Genomic DNA, 18,429 nt, shown 5'->3' with positions numbered 1-18,429 from the left:
GCTGTCTGGAGCCGTGTTTTTTTTTTTTTTTTAAATGCGAGGAAATTCACTGCCAACCTGAGGCACTTTGAGTCTGTCTGTTTTCCACTTCATGCATGCCAACCACCTTCTGACGCTCCCAAAGAAGCTCTTGGAAGACTGCAGCTTTATTGAGAAGTGCGTCAACTCGGCATTGTGTTCCTCGGAGGTTGAGCACCTCGAGGATGGAGTACTACAGGGTGCAGAGGAAGAGGAATGTGTTCGCAATGATCGAACAGCTAGGCCAGCCCGCTCTCTCAATAGCCCTCAGCCCATCCGAGCTCTAGAATGAGCGCCTGCTCGAAGTCATCGAGAGAGCTGAAGAGCCGGTATAGGCGCGTTGCCACAGGGTCGATGCCCTGTGGTACTTCACATAACTTCCAATTCCCACAGTGCGTGGGATCTGCACAATTTTTCACTGAAAGAATTCGCTGCTGTCGGCAATAACGCTGACTCCACCTTTGTCATCCTCACCAATGGCTTCGAAGCATGGAAAGCATGGCAACGGTTAAGTGTTGCATAATGCAGGCTCGCGAAAGTCAGCTTCGCTGCAATACAGCGATTAAGCGGAGAAGCATGCACTATGTATTGCGGTAAAGCATACCAACAGCGGAAAGGGGCCACTGCCGCGGGACACGGCATGTATTCTTTAATTATACATGTATACACACGCCGTCTCCTGTCACGGTACGAGCACCGATACCACCTAATAAGTGTACTGGCAGGCCTTCAGAGCCATTTCAGACATGCCTGGGGCGATTTGAGTCCTTTGGGGGAAGTAAAAGGAATGCATGAATCATCGTCGTTGCGGTCATAACTGAACGAACGAGCGTGAGGAGTAAAGCGGAGGAGGAGGGTATGGTGAAAGTATGAGAAGCATTGTGCCGCGCAAGACGCCCACTGCGGCTACAATGGCGATGAGAGGGTACCAGAGTAGCGTGCATTTCCTGGGAGGTCTGTCTGCGGCAAGGCTGCTGGGAATCGCACCCACGCGTCACCTACGTGCTGCTTCTCGCAATCTCGATTAGCGAGGCAGTCGTGCCACACTTTGCTTCGTTTGCAACGTGCTGCACGAGACATATTGTCCGTACCAGCCAATATATTGCGAAATGAAAACACATATAGAGGTGTGCTCAAAATTCGCATTAGGGAGTATCATAATCTTCGGCAAACTTTTTAAAAACGTTTCCGCAGCCCCTAGGGTGTCTGAAAAAGCAGATGTTAACTGTATATATTACTGCTTATTTGTAGCTACACTTAAATAAAAATTCGTTGCTGTAGCTATTCTGTTAAGATTCCTACCAGAAAAATATCAGATACAATTTGCACTTGAAATACAGTAGACATCTGTTAGTTTGATCCCAACCAAAGATCCCGGCTGGCGGCCAAATCGGCCAAATACTGCCACATGAACCAGCGGTGTGTTTTGACGCTTTTTCTGCATCTTGTTTAATTGGACGACACACTGGATAATTCGATCAATGTTGTCAGTCCCGTTAAGGCCAAATTAACGTAAGTTGATTGTATTTTATTTTAGCGCACCTCTACACTTCATCACTGGCTGACTATATGCCTAAGCAGCTACTGCCCCGTACCTGCTGTACTAATGAGGACTTGTGTGTGTCCAGGTGCAAGCAGCATCCCAGTGCGAGGATCGTACATCAGATTTAGCAACGTAGGGCTTGGTGCTATCTGCAGGGGAGAAAAAGAACAGAAACAAGATTAATACGTGCAAAGATATTGAAAACACTGTTCACTACCAATATAATGCAAGAATGGCATTAAAAAATAATGCATGTTTACAATACGGCCTACTGATGTACACTGAAATGGTATTCAAGGGCTTGGTATCCAATGATGGGCAATGGTACATGTGCCTTAATTAGTAGAATGCCCATCACTCTACACTAAAACGTGCCAACAGGAGTGTGATGCTGTTGAGTGACTAATTGCAGAGAGAGGCTACATGGACGCGCATCACTGCAGTGAATCGGCTTGCTGCAAGCAATGCTGAGCAGCACTCTCACTATTCACCAGCCTACCATCACCTCCTGCCATCAATAGTTAGGCTTTCCTGCATAAATCGGCAGTCGAGGATCACTGCATTACTGTACAGGCCCTTTCAAATCACAGCAGAAATTGAATGTTCCACAACTTATCTGTTGTACACAGGTGCTTGAAAAGAGAGAGCATGACACTGCAACGGGTGCTTAGTTAAAAAAGATGGCAGAGCAGCAACGTCAGCCAGGCTTACGATCATGACCATGGTGCATCCCCTTGCACTTCATACAATGTTCACCATGCAATAGCAATAAAAAGCACTAGTACTGCCATGTTGCACATTTGATTTTTGCTTGCTCAGTAGCTGTCCCCATTCTTCAGTATTCTTGCCCCCCCCCCCCCCCCCCCCACCATGATGTAACATGAACGAACAGTGAGAAATCATTAGAGAATGCATCACAGTCCACTCTGCTGCCGCAAAAGTATTTTGGCAGGACTGCATTTTCGAAACATAACAGTGAAAATGAAAAAAAGTATGGATTACTTCAACTAAGTTGCAACTGCTTTTTTAATAAGCTGGGTTAATTTTAGCAACTTCATCGAATAATCACACTTTTTATGGGAAACTCAAGGAATCATTCGCTCTTTCTTGAGGAATGCTACATATGAGTGAAAACTGACAAATCCACACTCTCTGCTTAAGAAAACATTAGTCTGGAGCAAATGCAGGCAGAGCTTTTGATAATTCCCGAGTCACCTACCTTCAATGGTGTTGGCACGCTGCTAGTGTTGTAGGAATCCTTTGGACAGCAGTATATGAGCTTGGCACCTCTCGTCTAAGAAAACAGAATAAGAAATATCACAGTGTCAGCTGCTTTGCAGCAACATGTTGCTTCTTAACAAGCCAATCTTCCATTGTTGTTACCAAACAATGGCCTTTCTTTCACATAGATTATATTCTGAAGGCTGAAATCCGGGTGCATAATTTTCATAATTCCCTCCCAAGTAATAACTTGGATCTATCAATTGCATCCAGCAGATAGAGCATGCATAAACATGGAGCACACTGAAATGCCTAGAACTTCTGCAGATGTTGTACTAATGTAGGCATGGTAATAGAGAGTTTTAGCTTGTCCGTGTGCATATTACTCTTTACGGAAATACCAGGTTACAGTAAACGTGGATGGCAGTAACAATGCTGATTGTTAGCAACAAGCGACCTCTTGTGACACTTTGTCCAACAACAATGCGTAAAATGATTTTGTGTTACATGGGTGTTCTCAACCAGGGCCGTAACCAGGGGGAGGATTAGAGGGTTCTGACATCCCACGAAATTATCGCTGCGTTGACACAGTCAAACCCCCGTTGATAACAAACTTGACAGTCTCGCAAAAAGTGGTCGTTATATCAGTAGTTTATTATATATGGACTCGCCTTTAAAAACGCTCAAAAATTAACTGCACTGAAGCTGGTGTTGGCATTTACAATTTGGCTGCACTTTGATCTGATAACCAGATTTTCAGTCTCATTTTTGTTCCCGGTGCGTTGCCGCACCTAGCTGCAAACTTCCGTTAGAAATATCCACCTAAAGAATGAAATGCGGTGTCATGTATCTCTTTCAAAACGGCGCCCAGTTTCGATCACCTGTCATTTCGAAACTGCAAGTGCAGCCGGCATTTTTTATTCGAAAGCTTGTGATATAATTTACTACCAGCGAGACATGACTGTATTCTGCACACGAGAATGAAGTGTTTTAGTTATTTGGAAGTGTAAACTTCGGAAACTACAGTGGCATGCCACCATTCTGCGAAGGTATCAGACATCACGGTCTCAGCATTACAACTGCACGTCAGCCACACAAGAGTCGTAAAATTATGTTATCTATGTCGCTTGGGTGAAAGAAATGCGATGTTTGAAAGGTAAAACATCACCGCAAACTGTTATCAGTAATCGGCAACATGTAAATTAAGCGTCGCCGAACCCCGATCTCCTTATAACCACCGACCCTTTGCAACATTGCGTGGCAGCAGCGGCACGTGGTGCAGGATACTCACGACTTGGGTCACGTAAAGCCGCGTCGACAGGAACGCTTCAGCGGCCGTTCCAAATCGTTGAAACAGATGTAATGCACATGGTGCCGCACGTACAATTGTGCAAAAACGAGAGTGACGCCGTCGTGGTATCCGATAATGCACCGGCGCCATGGAGGCGTGCTTTGAAAATGCGTGACCACTCCTGACCTTCTTCGCGGCTTCCGAAATCCGCACAAGGCGGTCGCTCGCTCATCTCGAAGGCTGTATGATCATCACAGTTGGACTGGAGCGGGGCGCACACTGCCGTGTGCCCAGCTTGGTTGCGCTTCCGTGCTTTGGCACTTCGCATGTGCGCTCTTTTCTCCGTGACTGGGTCCGAAGCATTCTCGCGGCCCTTAGGGAGTTCGAAAAATCTGACGTTGACTGTATCTGGAAGCAGTTTCCATAGGAAAGGTCCGAAAATCGTAAATGCCCTGAAATGTGGTCATTATAATCGACAGATCGTTATAAGTGGGTTCAACTGTATATGGTCGTCCCTGGATGACTTGCTCAATCCAAGGCCCATTATCACCATTTCTAGCACTGCAGCATATGCAGCTGCCTTGACTCTGAGGCCTTGAGGGAAAAAAACTTTGTTGCATTTCTTACGCCCAGTGACATAGAGAACGTAATTTTACGGCTTTTTTTGTTGCTCACGTGCAGTTGTAATGCCAAGACCATTAAGTCCAAGACGTTTGCAAAATGGAGACAAGCCGCAGTAGTTTCCGAAGCTTACGCTTCTGAATAACTAGAACACTTCGCTCTTGTGTGCAGAACAAAGCCATATCCCGTTGGTAGTAAAATATATTGTAAGCTCTCGAATAAAAAATGGCGATTGCACTTGCAGTTTTGAAATAGCTACCCCCGACGCCGAATTTCATTCTTCAGATGTACGTTTCTAACGGAAGTTTGCAGCTAGGTGCGGCAATGCACTGGGAATGAAAATGACACTGAAAATCTGGTTTTCAGACCAAAGTGCTGCCGAAATGTAACTGCTGATGCCAGCTTCAGTGCGGTTAATTTTTGAGCTTTTTTTTTTATGGGCGATGAGTCCATACATGAACTACTGATATAACGACCACTTCTCGCGGAACTGTCGAGTTCTTTATAAACAGGTTCGACTGTATATTCCAACAGTCTGCACCAGGACACATGACTTCAATTACATGAGAGTAGCAAGTTGATATTCAATTCACAACCCCATCACTCTGAACATGTGGGCCCCCCTAGCTCTTCAGACCTGAAGTATATTATGTATGGAGTGATGTAGAAAGGGAGTCCAACAAGCAACCTCACAACGCCAAAGATTCCTTGAAAGCAGCCATTATTGACGCAACAGGCAACATTAATCAAAAACCTCCTGTTAAGGTCTGTAGACCCTTAAGAAGCCGAACTGAAGTCCCGATTGAAGCTAATGTCAGATTCATTGAATGAGATTTATTAAAAGGGAGCTGGCGACCTTTGTATTAAATTTGATTCAAATACATTGGTTCTTCTAAAAGAGCAGTGACATTTTTCTTCACAGGTGTTTGTTTTCAAATACCTGCTGCTCCCTGCAGTGCACTTTGAAACCATCAAGCAAAAATGGACAGCACCAAGACTCTTGTCAGCAGACACTGTGCAGTTACAGTCGAATCCCCTTACAACAAATGCTGCTACAACGAAATTTCCGCCACAACGAAGATTTTCTGATTCCCCATCAGCTGCCCATAGAAAGTAATACAAAAAAAGTATCTTCATAACGAAGGTAGTTTATTAGGCATTTCCGCTTCAACAAACTTTTCGAGAACGAAACTGGGACTCAATTGAAATTGTAACTGCCGAGTAGTCAAATTAGAAGGCCCTTCCAAAGCTGTGACGATCATTTGTCCGCTTGAACGAGGTTATTGCGAATGAAATCAAATTCAAAGTACCGATTTACGCCACTGCAATCCTTAGTCACGCGTGGTCATCACGCGCCTGCACTGGATCACCACAATCGCTACCGTTTTCTGTGGTGTGTGCCCGGTCGAAATGGCTACATCAACGAAGAAGCCTAAATTTCTCTCTCTCGAGGAGAAGGGACATATGCTCGCCGAAGCAGAAAGCGGACGGAAAACATTTCGCAGTTTCATCCGAAAGGCGAAGCATCGATTGCGATAGCAGATTAGTAGACAGCTATACGAACTAAGGATAGTACTTCTATTGGCCATATAAACTTGTAAACATTCGCTTCATAACTAAATTACCAAGCATGGTGTCACACGCGCACAGGGCAAACGTGAACACATCTCGCTCGATGACCGCGGAAACTCAGTGTCACCACACTGGAGTGAGAAGGCACGCGAATTGACCTCCATGCCGTCTCTCGCTTCAACGCAAACTAAATGTCGAAAGCACAGCGCACACGACTCTACCAGCACTAGTTGCACTTTGCCCACATCGCTGACCACTTTGAAGATGAGGCCCGCGTGGGCGCGCACTTTGTGCACGTCTCAGATTGCTTTCAAGATACGGTGGCCGTGCTGCAGCCGCTGTTGTCAAGATGATGCCAACGCCTCGTCGTCTGGGGAAAATGACAACCCGCTAGACACAATGACTCCGGTGACTGCTTTTGACCTCATGTTAAAAGTTATTAGAGCCCATGACAATGACATTGCGATGGCTCTTTTAATGCACTGTGAGACTCGCGTAACGTCTTTGCATGCCGTGAAGCGTAAGAAATCCAGGCTGACCGACTTCTGCAAATAAAACTTCCGGTAAGCACAAGCTTGCCGACTTTGTCACAAATATGCAATGAAATTGTGAGCGTCATTGCGACGGTGCACGTGCCGCAAAATTTGTGTTTCACGATTGGCCGGGCACGTGCGTTGAGTTAAGCGTTGGCCGCAATGCACGAAAAATGCTGTAACAGTGGCGCGAAATGCATTCTCTCGTGCAGTTGACACTTTATTGACCGTCTTCAGTACGTCTCAACCTTTCCCGGACGATCGTTTCTGTTTCGTTTGTGGCTTTGCCATCTGGCGTACGTATACACTTACTAATTTCGCAACAACGAAGTTTCGCCACAACGAAATTTTTCGCGTGTCCTGTGAATTTCGTTGTAGCGGACTCGACTGTAGCAAGCAAGGCTCACCCGAGCGTCGTTGATGCGACGCATGCTGCGGTTGTACGCATTCTGGGCACGCATGTGGGCGTCCCGCTGAACTTGCGTCAGGGGCTCATCCTCGCAGTCCAGTACGAGGGGTAACGTACTTGCTGTGTTGTCCACAATGCAGCGCACCACTGTCTTCGCGGGCTGCCTGACTGGTGTTGCCACTGCAGCCGGCTTCGGCACCTGCAGCCGAGGGCACAAATACCTTTGTGAGCCAGGCACAAACTTGCAGTTTTTGCCACATTTATGAGGCACCGGGAGCTATAGCTAGAGCAATACATGCAGTGAGATTCAATCAATGAGTGAATACTTGCAATGAGCAGCAGACAATCAATGCAACACTGTCTGGGTGGATCTAGGCTTTGAACATTGCTGCCATGTCTGAATAAAGTCAATATGCACATTTTATAGGATGGACTTCATTAATTTTAAGAAATGCCAATTTAAAACAAGGGGTGTCATTTTTTCTTAGCACAATTACACTTCAAGGTGTTTTCAAAATGCTGTAAAAGCCACAGTATTATACAACTGCCACCATACTTAACCCGAAGCAATAAAGACATCTATTGTGGCCTAACCTTAACAAACAAAAGCTGTGATGACAAAGCATCAAATGCCCTGAAACGTACCATAATTGGAAGTTTCCAGCACTCTATGCAGGAGATGAAAGAAAGTGCTTGACCTTTTAACTGCCGATGACAAGCTAACTCGTTGTAATTTATGGCAATTTTCACCCATGTGTGTGTGTTTAGTTTCTTGTAATTTTGACAAGAAAATCATACACAATGACTTTCATTAATGTTTTTTGCATTTCTAAAGCTTTTTTTCAGAATTTGCCACGATACTTAAGAGGTTAAGTGGTGCAAAGCATCAAATGCCTTGGAAGGCACCCCAATGGGAAGTCTCAAGCACTCTATGCAGGAGAAGCAAGAAGGTGCTTGACCCCTTAACTGCCGGTGACAAGATTACTTACTATCACAACGAGCGTCCCCTGGTGCCGATGACGAGCTAACTCGTGAATTTATGGCAATTTTCGTCCATGTGCATGTGTTTAGTTTCTTGTAATTTTGACAAGAAAATCATACGCAATGACTTTCACCAATGTTTTTTGGATTTGTAAACTTCTTTCAGAATTCGTCACGGTACTTAAGAGGTTAAGTGGTGCAAAGCATCAAATGCCTTGGAAGGCACCCCAATTGGAAGTCTCCAGCAGTCTATGCAGGAGAAGCAAGAAGGTGCTTAACAATTTAACTGCCGATGACGAGATAACTTGCTATCACAATGAGCGTCCCCTGTTGCTGATGACGAGCTAGTTCGTGAATTTATGTCAATTTTCGCCCATGTGTATGTGTTTAGTTTCTCTTAATTTTGACAAGAAAATAATACAAAATAACTTTCACCAATGTTTTTTTTTTTTTTTTTGCATTTCTGAAACTTTTTCGGAATTTGTCACAGTACTTAAGAGGTCAAGTGGGGTTTGGGTAATATACCAGGGTGTATACATTTATAGAAAATTTTCAAATGCACCATGCAGATCAGCCTGCATAATTAACCTCAATGTTTATTAGCCTCTATGTTGAAGGACATGCCTACACACACTAGAGAATTGCTGAAGGCCAATTTAAAACCTACCTATAACCTTTAGGTCGACTTAACTTAAACATAAGTTCACCACAGCCTTCAATATGAAAGGAGAGAACAAGAAATAACTCTCAAGTTATTCAGACAAGTATTAATACAACACAGCCACCAAAACAAATTTGCAGTGCTGCAACATGGTGCACAGTTTACCATGTTTGTGGGTGACACAGGCAGCCTGGCAAAGGAGCCTGCTTCAGCGCGGACCTCAGCATCCAGGTCAAAGTCCTCATCCGAGTCTGCCCCTTCTCCAACAGAGGCTGCGGCCAGGTTGTACTTTCGCACCGTGTCCGAGATCTTCAAGGCGGCTACACGGGCAGCTCTACGGGAGGGCCGACTGTTGGGCTGCAAAAGTTCTCGGACTGTGACACAGGCTGACGCAGTCAGACCTTAAACGCCTTTTTTCTTTTACTTTTGTAGGAGAACTTAGTAGAAGAATGTTAGAACTTCAACTAAAGTGCAAAAGCATCACATTTGCATGCGTACAAGTTGAAATGAAGACGAGTCAAACCCATCACCTCTAACTTTGATGACACCAAAGATGAAAGAGTGAGAGAAGACTATGCAAGGCAACATGCATTAGGTTGACTCTTACTCCCAACAAGTGATTAAAAAATTGGCATGGCTTTTTTACTCATAGAAATTGCACAAGAATCATACTTGTTTAATGCTTGAGCTGTGCAAACCACTTCAGTCAATACACATTCATTTCCCAATACGAAAGCACCCCATGACGCGCTATCAGAAATGATGGCTAAGGCAAAGAATCATATGTAAAATAACATTGATCTCTCTCTCTCTCTCAAGAGTGACCGCATCCCAGCGGTGTAGTTCACGAGAGTGCTGCCGATTATGTCTGCACACAAATGTCCTATGATGCTCAAAACCCACATCTAATATATGTATACACTCATGTACAGACACCCGATAGTTATTTAAATAGCGATTCCAGGAAACAGTACGTCACGTAGCAGTTTCACTGGCTGCATGGAAACTGCTTTCTGATATTGGCCATAACTGAACAGGCACAACAGAGCTCATGCGACGATAAAATACCTCCACTAGCACTACAAATGAAAATTTTCAAGCATTTTTTGCAGGTAGTGCAGATACCAAAGATATCTAATCCTGGAATAACTGTTACACCTGGAAACAGTACGTCACGTAGCAGTTTCACTGGCTGCATGGAAACTGCTTTCTGATATTGGCCATTACTGAACAGGCACAACAGAGCTCATGCGACAATAAAATTTAATACCTCCACTAGCACTACAAATGAAAATTTTCAAGCATTTTTTGCAGGTAGTGCAGATACCAAAGATATCTAATCCTGGAATAACTGTTACACCTGATATCCGAGCATGAAGCCCTAAACCCCAAATACTGCTTTCAAGTGCTTCTACTAATTTCAACGGTGGACTCTGTTCATACACTGAGCAAAAAATATTGCAATCATTATCTGTTAAAAAGCCTCCAAAAATGTATTATACTCAACAAAAACTTACCCTCACGAGTAAGAAATATTAACCAGCTAGTGAAGTTACTTTTTGCCATTACCACCCTTATTTACAGTCACTCACTCATGCTGCATAATTTCCCATTGAGTCATTCATGTAAGCTCCTGCTGTTATTGACATCCCACAACCTGTACCGAATTCTAGAGAGTCCATTATGAGGCACTTTTCTAAGACTTCACCACCACATCAGCCCTAATGCTTATAGCTAACATTTATCAGCAAGCAGTTTGCTCATTTTCAAAAAATCTTTAGGGGCTTACTTGCCTGGAAAGGAGCAGGGGATCGGGGAATAAATTCATGGCATTTATTTATTTTTATTTATTAGTATGGAGAAAATATTGCATCGAATTCATAATAACTTTGATGATGGATTTCAGTACAATACACTTCTTTTATCCCATTTACTAGGAAATTTTCTGTCGTAGAGCAAAGTGATAAACTTTTGGCAAGAATCTAGAACTTACTGCTTTCGTGGACACAAACTGCATCATAAAATCTGCTGTGCTCAGTAAGCAGCACAGTAACATTGACTGGAAGATAGTTCTGTCCCAGGCTAGTATGCTGCTAAACTCAACAGAAATATGCTTAAAATTTTCTATATGTGGACTGAAATGGTTGATGTTTTAAACAGTTTATTGATTACAGCATGTGTGGTCTAATTTCATGTGCTCGGTGCTGAGTGAAACTTTCTAGAGAAATTTTTTTTTTTTAAACACAAAAGTTGCAATGACGCTTACAGGTGTAAATGTGAAGCTGACACCTCCCTTCTTTACTACACAAATGCATATTTCACATGGTACTTTTTGTGTCATCAAATTACAGACATTTGTGACGCTAAAATCTTCTGCAGCATGTGCAAACAGTAACTGCTGTCTGCATGACCAAACATCCCTAGGAGACTATTGTAGAACACTAAAAACATGCAAGTGAACATGTTTATAAATTTTATCAAATCATGCGATCTCATTGTGGCATGCTGACAAGACCCTAGAGTGCAGACGCTTGACGTGGGAAATGAACATGGTCTTCATGCTTGGACAGGAAATATGAAATACTATGTACCTGTTCACATTGTAACAGACATTGATATAGAATAGGTCAACAACAGAACATTGCTTGTGGAAAACTGTCCAATTTAGTTACGTACAGAATTCAAAAATCAATGTTGTCTATTGATGTAGAGACAGCATAAATGACAATTTGCCATTAGTATTCATTTGTTTGACAGCTTGTATATTATTCTTATGAAGTATGTCTACTCCGGTAAAAATTACAGCTGTTACGAGTGTTGGGCAGCACGATCATATCAGGTTGGGGTGCAAGCTTAGCAAACTATATATGGCTATTCTGGAGGCATGTTCACAAAAAGAAAAACGAACATTTGATAACCTGTAGTTATTTCTATTTTAGTTTCCTGCACCACTTTTTTTTTTACAAGACTTATGCTCATGACGTGAAAGTTGACAAGCAAATATATAACAAAATATTTATGCATGAAGATTCATTGTGTAAAGAACACTTTTGGTATCGCAAGTCAGATAGCCAAGTCAAACACATAGAGGTAGAAGAAGTCGCAGTGTGTCCGATTTAAGCACTGCATATAGTCTTGTCTCTCTGAATTGCACAATTTCAGTTAGGAAACAGGTCCATTGTTCCTCAGTTTCGTAAATTGTGATCATTCTGCGCAAATGTGTTCCAAATAACATTGTTTTTGAAGTCAGGCAACTTTAAGAGCAAGCATTTTGTTGCTCAAGTGCTCCAGCATTGCTCATTACAGCAGAATTTGCCGTGCAGCACATTGGCAATCCTTTATTTTCTCAGAAGACGAGAAAGAAAAAGAAAAAAGAAGGAAGTGATTTCCTAGTTGGCTAATGCTAAAAAAAAGATACACTGATCTGTGATATTTGGTATATAGAATCAAAGCCCCTTTGGCAGCTGTTGACAAAACTTTCAGAACACACCACAAATGCCAGACTGAAAAAGTTGAAAGCGGTTGGTAAAACTGTCAAGACTTATTTATAACGTCTGTCGGAAAACACAAATACATCCAAATGAGCTAGACATTGAAAAGTGTCAGATAAGAAAGAAGCCTTCACAGGGAATGTGAAAGTGTATGTTGACCCCAAATAACAAAACACGTGATCAGTTTTATTAGTGGCTAACAATTTTTACATAAAGATACAACGACCTAAGGTAATGCAGTCTTCACAGGGCAGTAGTATGAAAGTGCAAGGGGGCATTGTTACACCTGTCCCATTCATGAACACATCAAACGTTTTTACAGGGAAGGAAAAATACTTTTTAGAGCAAGGCAAATTCTAAAAGTTTAATGCCAGTGTTAGCATGCCCCCTTGACTATGTGTGCGTTTTATCACTAATCACTACTTTCGTGACATGTGGCCTTAATACATACGCTGTTATTGTTACTGAGCTGTACGTGTGTATTCAGATGTAAGGTATCCTTGCTGCTACAAACGGAAAGACATACGGGCTCTCTGTGAGGCATTAGCTAGCTGTTAGGTGCCCTGATCTTGAATAGGATACAGCTCATACTCTAGAACCCAGTCATCAGCAATGTGGCAACAAGGCAAGCTTCAGTGGAGGCAATAGACAGCAGCACACAATTACTACAGCGGCAAAAAAAGCAGACTACGAAACACGCCCTGCAGAACTCTGAAGGGAAAGCATTGGTGACAAGTTATCAAGCTTGGTGTCGCAACCTACCTCATCAAGGATGACGTTGGATGCCTCCAAGTGCTCCAACTCCCTGTTGGTGCTTTTCTTCCTCCGCTTGGCTGGACTTGTTTGGCTGGGACTTGAGGACACCTTCAGCGTGAGGCGCGTGGAAGGCACTGCACCTTTGCGCACCACGCCCCTCTCAATGAAGTCAAATGGCTTGAAGTGGCGAGAGCAGACGTGCAATTCGTCATCATCCCCAACATTATCTTCTGCTAGGCCGATGGCTGTGAACCACCTGGCACGCAGCTCGTCCTCCCCTTTCTCAGGAAACGGGTGGTACGAGCTGGCAGTGCTGCCATCACATCCGGGCACGGAGCAGGTCGGCATTATCAGGATGTACACTTCACTGTGGCGCTAGGCAGCTCCATAGCACAAACATGTGGCATTCCTGCAAAGGAGGCAAAGCACAGCAGTATGAGAAAATTGCAACACTACCTGTGGTAGCAATGGCTACAGGCAGCAAAACGGATTGCTCACACCTTTTCACTGCTTAATTTCAATGTCAGCTTTCCTTCTAGATAAAAGGAAACAGCCATAATTATTAACAAAGGTCTGCATGAAGTTTTATCAGCAGCAGGCAACATATCAAGAGCACAAAGTTTATGGGGTGAAAGAGTCACAAACTTTGTATGTTCGAGCAAGTGTTGAAGCCTGGTTACGTTTGACGAGGTCTACGTTTCAACACAGAAGACAAGATTATGGCACGAAGCAGTCACCGCAGGGCCGGTTTTCTTTTGCCGGGAGTAAACGACAGCGAAAAAAAAAAAAAAAGGAAAACGCTTGCCCTAACAAACAACTTACTTACTAGGCAGAGTAGTGTATGTTTGCTCCCCATTAGCTAAGAGAATCCAGTGCAACGTAAGGGGGCAGAAGGCAACTGTGTTGAACGTAGCAACCATTTTTTTTATCTTTTTTTACCACAAAAATAAACAACTCTAATGCATGCAGGCTACAAGTGGGTGTCCAGCGCACTCAATACTTCTTTGAACTGCGCCACACATCTTGTTATCGGAAGGTGCTACTGTGCGTGATAAGTGACTTCAAACAACAAAGCCCGCTCAGATTTCCTCACATTCTTCACGTACTATGTGGGGCAATCACTTTCCGTGTTGTAACACATGTTCGACGACATTTCAGCCTGACGCTCGGCAGCGATAAACTGACTGCGGAGCCAGTAACCTCAATTAAAGGTTGGCTTGTTTTCTTGATTTCAGTTGGTACAATCAGTCACGCGGGCCGGTCACGGGGTGTACAGTAGCTCAAAGAGATTCTCCGCAAAAAAAAATGGCGTCGTTACACCTCTGCGTTTCCGCAAATGCTGAAAAAAGGAAACGCCGTCTAAACAATAGTCAGAGGCGTGCCATACCTCGCCGAATATCACAACGCTAGCTTCTGTCAAGTCAGACAAATTAAATGAAATGCGGTGAACCGCAGGACAACCCGAACACATCTTTCGAAGCCATCGGTCACAGACACAAGAGAAGGCGTCCAATCGCGATCACATAGTTGCCAACCGTAGTCTTTTCGGGTTGCCATAGCACCCCAGCGCATTCACCTTAACGCTGCGATAGTCACTTATCAGATAGCGTGATACCGAAGGATTCCGCTTGAAGATGCATCCCACATTGTTTTCTTGGTAGCCTTATTTTTCCTTACCGACTGTGCGCGTCGCCTGTTGTCACTTTTGCTACACCTCATCAACTCTCTCTCTCTCTCTCTCTCTCTTTTCTTTCTTTTTTATCCTTTGCACCTTTGTACGTGCGCAAAACCTGTTAGTCGACTTTTTAAACGTTTTATCAGGGACGAGAGACATATGTCAGGCCGCGCTTTGAAATTTTTTGACGAAGGAACACATGAAAACACGAGGGCAATATATTTTATGGAAATGCATACTATGGCTATCATGACGTCATTCTTTTGGTATTGAGGTGTGCTCCCTCAAGGGCTACGGAAGATAGCGCCAAACTTTCCTTTCTCACAACGAACCACTTAGTAGTCATTCTTCAGCCGTCTTTTTTCCGCAGAGTACAAAGGTGACTATCACTGATCGATAGGAAGCTGAAATGTGCGTAATTCGTCGTTACACGCAGAGAAGCGCAAAAATAAAATAGCTTGGGAAAGGGCGATTATGGGACCCAACTTTATGTTAAAACTCGATGTCACAGATTATAGTGTTCTTCGCTTCTCCAGCGACACGATATTCGACTTGCATTGTGCACATTTCGCGCTAAAGTTATTCCAGTTACACGTTTAACGCTAATGGATCCGGAATGACCAGATTATTTAGAAATTATATGGACCGAATGAATCACCGCTCCGCGTTTTGTTTCACTTCGCACAGAGCTTGTTTCGTAAGAAACTCCTATACATGCCTCAACCAACAACATCTAGGCAGCCTAGGTATTGGCCCGTCTGTGAGCGATGCATGACGTAGCAGCTCCAAATACGCATAATTTGCGTTATCTATATATGGTGTGTTCCTGTGAGTTCACAATTAAGTGTGTCATATGTAATGTGAACAGAGCACTGAAGGTACACGTTGGACTGATGGGGCCGGACGCGTAGGAGGGGGGTAGCAACACCCGAACCCTCCCCGTCGGTGCGCCACTGCAACCCTCACATTTTACTGACTATCATCCTCACATTTTACTGACGATAGTCAGTAAAATGTGAGGGTTGCAGTGGTTCACGTTTGCGGTACGCTCGGAGATTTCGCCGGCACGGTTCGTTGAGAGTGATAGCATGGGCATAGAATGGGCATGGCGAAATCTACGTGTGTGTGTGGGTGCGCGGAGAGAGAGAGCGTTTGGAGGAAGAGGCGCTCGTTTCTCGGCCGGCGCGCGAAGCCACGGTACACTCTAGCTGCGGTGCGGGCCGGCCGCGTAGAGGCGCCACGTACAAGCGCGAGTCGAATGAGCATTCAGGTGACGGAACATGCTGAGAGAGGAAGCAGGTTCCGTCGCAGCTGGTGGAAAGGGGTCGCGACAACACGCTAGGTCATTATATATGATAAAGTCCCTTGACGTTGATCAAGAGACTTTATCCCATCCTTCCTCCGTGCTTTATCGCCCTCACACTCCACGATGCCCTCCATCGCCGGCGTCAAGGGCAATTCGCCCAACGTTTATAGATTAGGATTCGCCTGCGGTAAACGTCACGGAAGGTTCTAACTCCTGGCTGTTTTTACACCAGCTCAGCTTCTCGTAACAATAAGGTTAAGGAAAACGGAACCTTGTCCACAGCGAAGCGACGATAGCGAGAACATACCATCGCGCCGCAGTCCCCACTTTTTTTTCTCGCAACTCACGCATGCGCATGCGCATCAGGGAAATGCGGCGTATCTCTCAGTCTGCGGGGTGGGACTGTTTTCACAACAAATCCGTGCAGGGCCTCAATGACGTATCACCATTTTCTTTTTTTTTTTTTCCCTCTGTTTGGCGGCGCGGTCGGTGTGCGGCGCCTGCAGCTTGGACCAGCTAAAATCCCTATATAAGAAAAGTACCGCCATCTACTCTTTTCTCCGCCGCCTCCTCTCCTAAAGCGCTTGCTTTTTCTTTATTTTTTGCTTGCGAAAGCCAAGTCGACGGTGGCGCACCTAGAAAGTCCACGTTGAAGCTTTCAGGCCGGGCGCGCGCCGCCGCCGCCGCCGGCGACTGCGGCTGCGCAGAGGACTTTCAACATGGCTCTGAGGCGGAAAAAAAAGAAAATATAAAGAAGTGAAAAGCGCGCGCTATCATCGTCCAATCGGAGATACAGGATAACACAGGAGAGAGCGAAGCGGCATTTGTCAAAGGATGGCGGTACTTTTCTTATATAGGGATTTTAGGATCAGCCTTAGGAAAAATACAGGGACCTTAGATCAGCCTCTGGCATCGAGGCGGGTGCAACTGTTTTCACAACAAATCCGTGCAGGGGTAGGGCCTCGCCTCGATGACGTAGCACCATTTTCTTTTTTTTCCCTCTCTGTTTGGCGGCGCGGTCGGCGTGTGGCGCCTCAGTTCGGATCAGCTCATTTCCATGGAGGAAGGAAATGCTCATTTCACGTGAACGAGAACTTGGCGCGCGTATCCTATTCGCGGCGTGCGTTGTTTTGTTCCGCTTGTGAAAGGGCGCAACGCAACGATGAGCGAGCTTCCTGACCAACAGAAGGTGATCGAAAAGTACCTCCAAGTGTTACATCATCATGACGACGGCTATTCCCATGGCTACCTGAAGTCAGACGATGAGCTTAAGCTTTTTAAGAGGTCCTTGGCTGCCGTCAGCGAGAGGTATGATGTGCGGACATCAAGAGACCTGAACAAGCCGTCTAAATGTAAGGATGTATGTAAGGATGTGCTCTTTACATAAATGCTTCAGAGCTGCGTTTGGGCGTTTGTTTTGTAAGCATCTGCGCATATTTTTTGTTTGTTTGTTTTTTGAACATTGAATTCAACACATTCATTGAACATTGAATTCAATTCAATTCATTGAAAATTAATTTTTTTGAACATTGAACAGTTCAATATCAGGCCTATGCCTTGTAGCAGAACCACGGATGGCACACACGGCCGTGTCACGACACGGAGTACAGCTTTGGTGGCCCTTCTAGCCACCATAGTACAGCCCCACCGCAATTCGTGTCTCGTGTTGCGCGTGTTGCGCACGATTGCTTTTTCAATGTTAAAAAAAAAACAAAGCATGCGCAGATGCTTACAAAACAAACGCCCAAGCGTAGCTCTGAAGCATTTATATAAAGAGCACAGGGGCAGACTTTCTCATTTTTAAAAGTCACAATTAGCTTGCATGCGCGGTTCTAATCACAACTGAAATCGAAAAATAACAGCTCAGATATTTTTACGTTTATCAGAATTTCTGAGGATCGGGTCATGCCGCGGTAACCAGAACAATACTCCGCTCAAACCGAAATAAATCGGTGCCAGGGGAACTCTGAACCGGTAACCGGAACAATAACCCGATCTTCAAAAAGGATCGAGAATGAAGATAAATCAATTGTCTAGTGTTGCGCACTAACCGCAATTGAAAACAAGTCGTTCTGCTGGGTTGAGTCCCTGGTTAAAATTACTACTGCGTTTTTCAATGATAAATCTACGCGCAGAGCGAAACATTAAGAAGCAGTCGATACAACCTTACATTTAGACGGCCTGTTCAGGTCTCTTGATGTCCGCACAGCATACCTCTCGTTGACGGCCGCCAAGGACCTCTCAAAAAGCTTAAGCTCATCGTCTGACTTCAGATAGCCATGGGAGTAGCCGTCTTCATGATGATGTAACCCTTGGTGGCACTTTTCGATCACCTTCTGTCGGTCAGGAGG

The 18,429-nt window shown here is 44.5% G+C and overlaps 1 protein-coding gene across 1 annotated transcript in view; it reads right to left on the bottom strand.

Moving 5' to 3' along the window:
• Window positions 1-14,642, bottom strand: part of LOC119456797 (uncharacterized) — an 83,363-nt gene extending 68,721 nt beyond the window's left edge. The window contains 6 exon segments of the mRNA XM_049669079.1: window positions 1,604-1,710; window positions 2,781-2,855; window positions 7,207-7,407; window positions 9,016-9,207; window positions 13,104-13,506; window positions 14,485-14,642. Coding sequence (XP_049525036.1) covers window positions 1,604-1,710; window positions 2,781-2,855; window positions 7,207-7,407; window positions 9,016-9,207; window positions 13,104-13,445 — 917 coding nt within the window. The 5' untranslated portion in view covers window positions 13,446-13,506; window positions 14,485-14,642.
• Window positions 14,643-18,429: the final 3,787 nt, after the last annotated feature.

The sequence above is a fragment of the Dermacentor silvarum genome, chromosome 6 (genome assembly GCF_013339745.2).
Source record: "Dermacentor silvarum isolate Dsil-2018 chromosome 6, BIME_Dsil_1.4, whole genome shotgun sequence".
Taxonomy (NCBI): Eukaryota; Metazoa; Arthropoda; class Arachnida; order Ixodida; family Ixodidae; genus Dermacentor; species Dermacentor silvarum.
The sequence above is the reverse complement of the archived record's forward strand: the minus strand, read 5'-3'. Positions and strand labels throughout refer to the sequence as shown.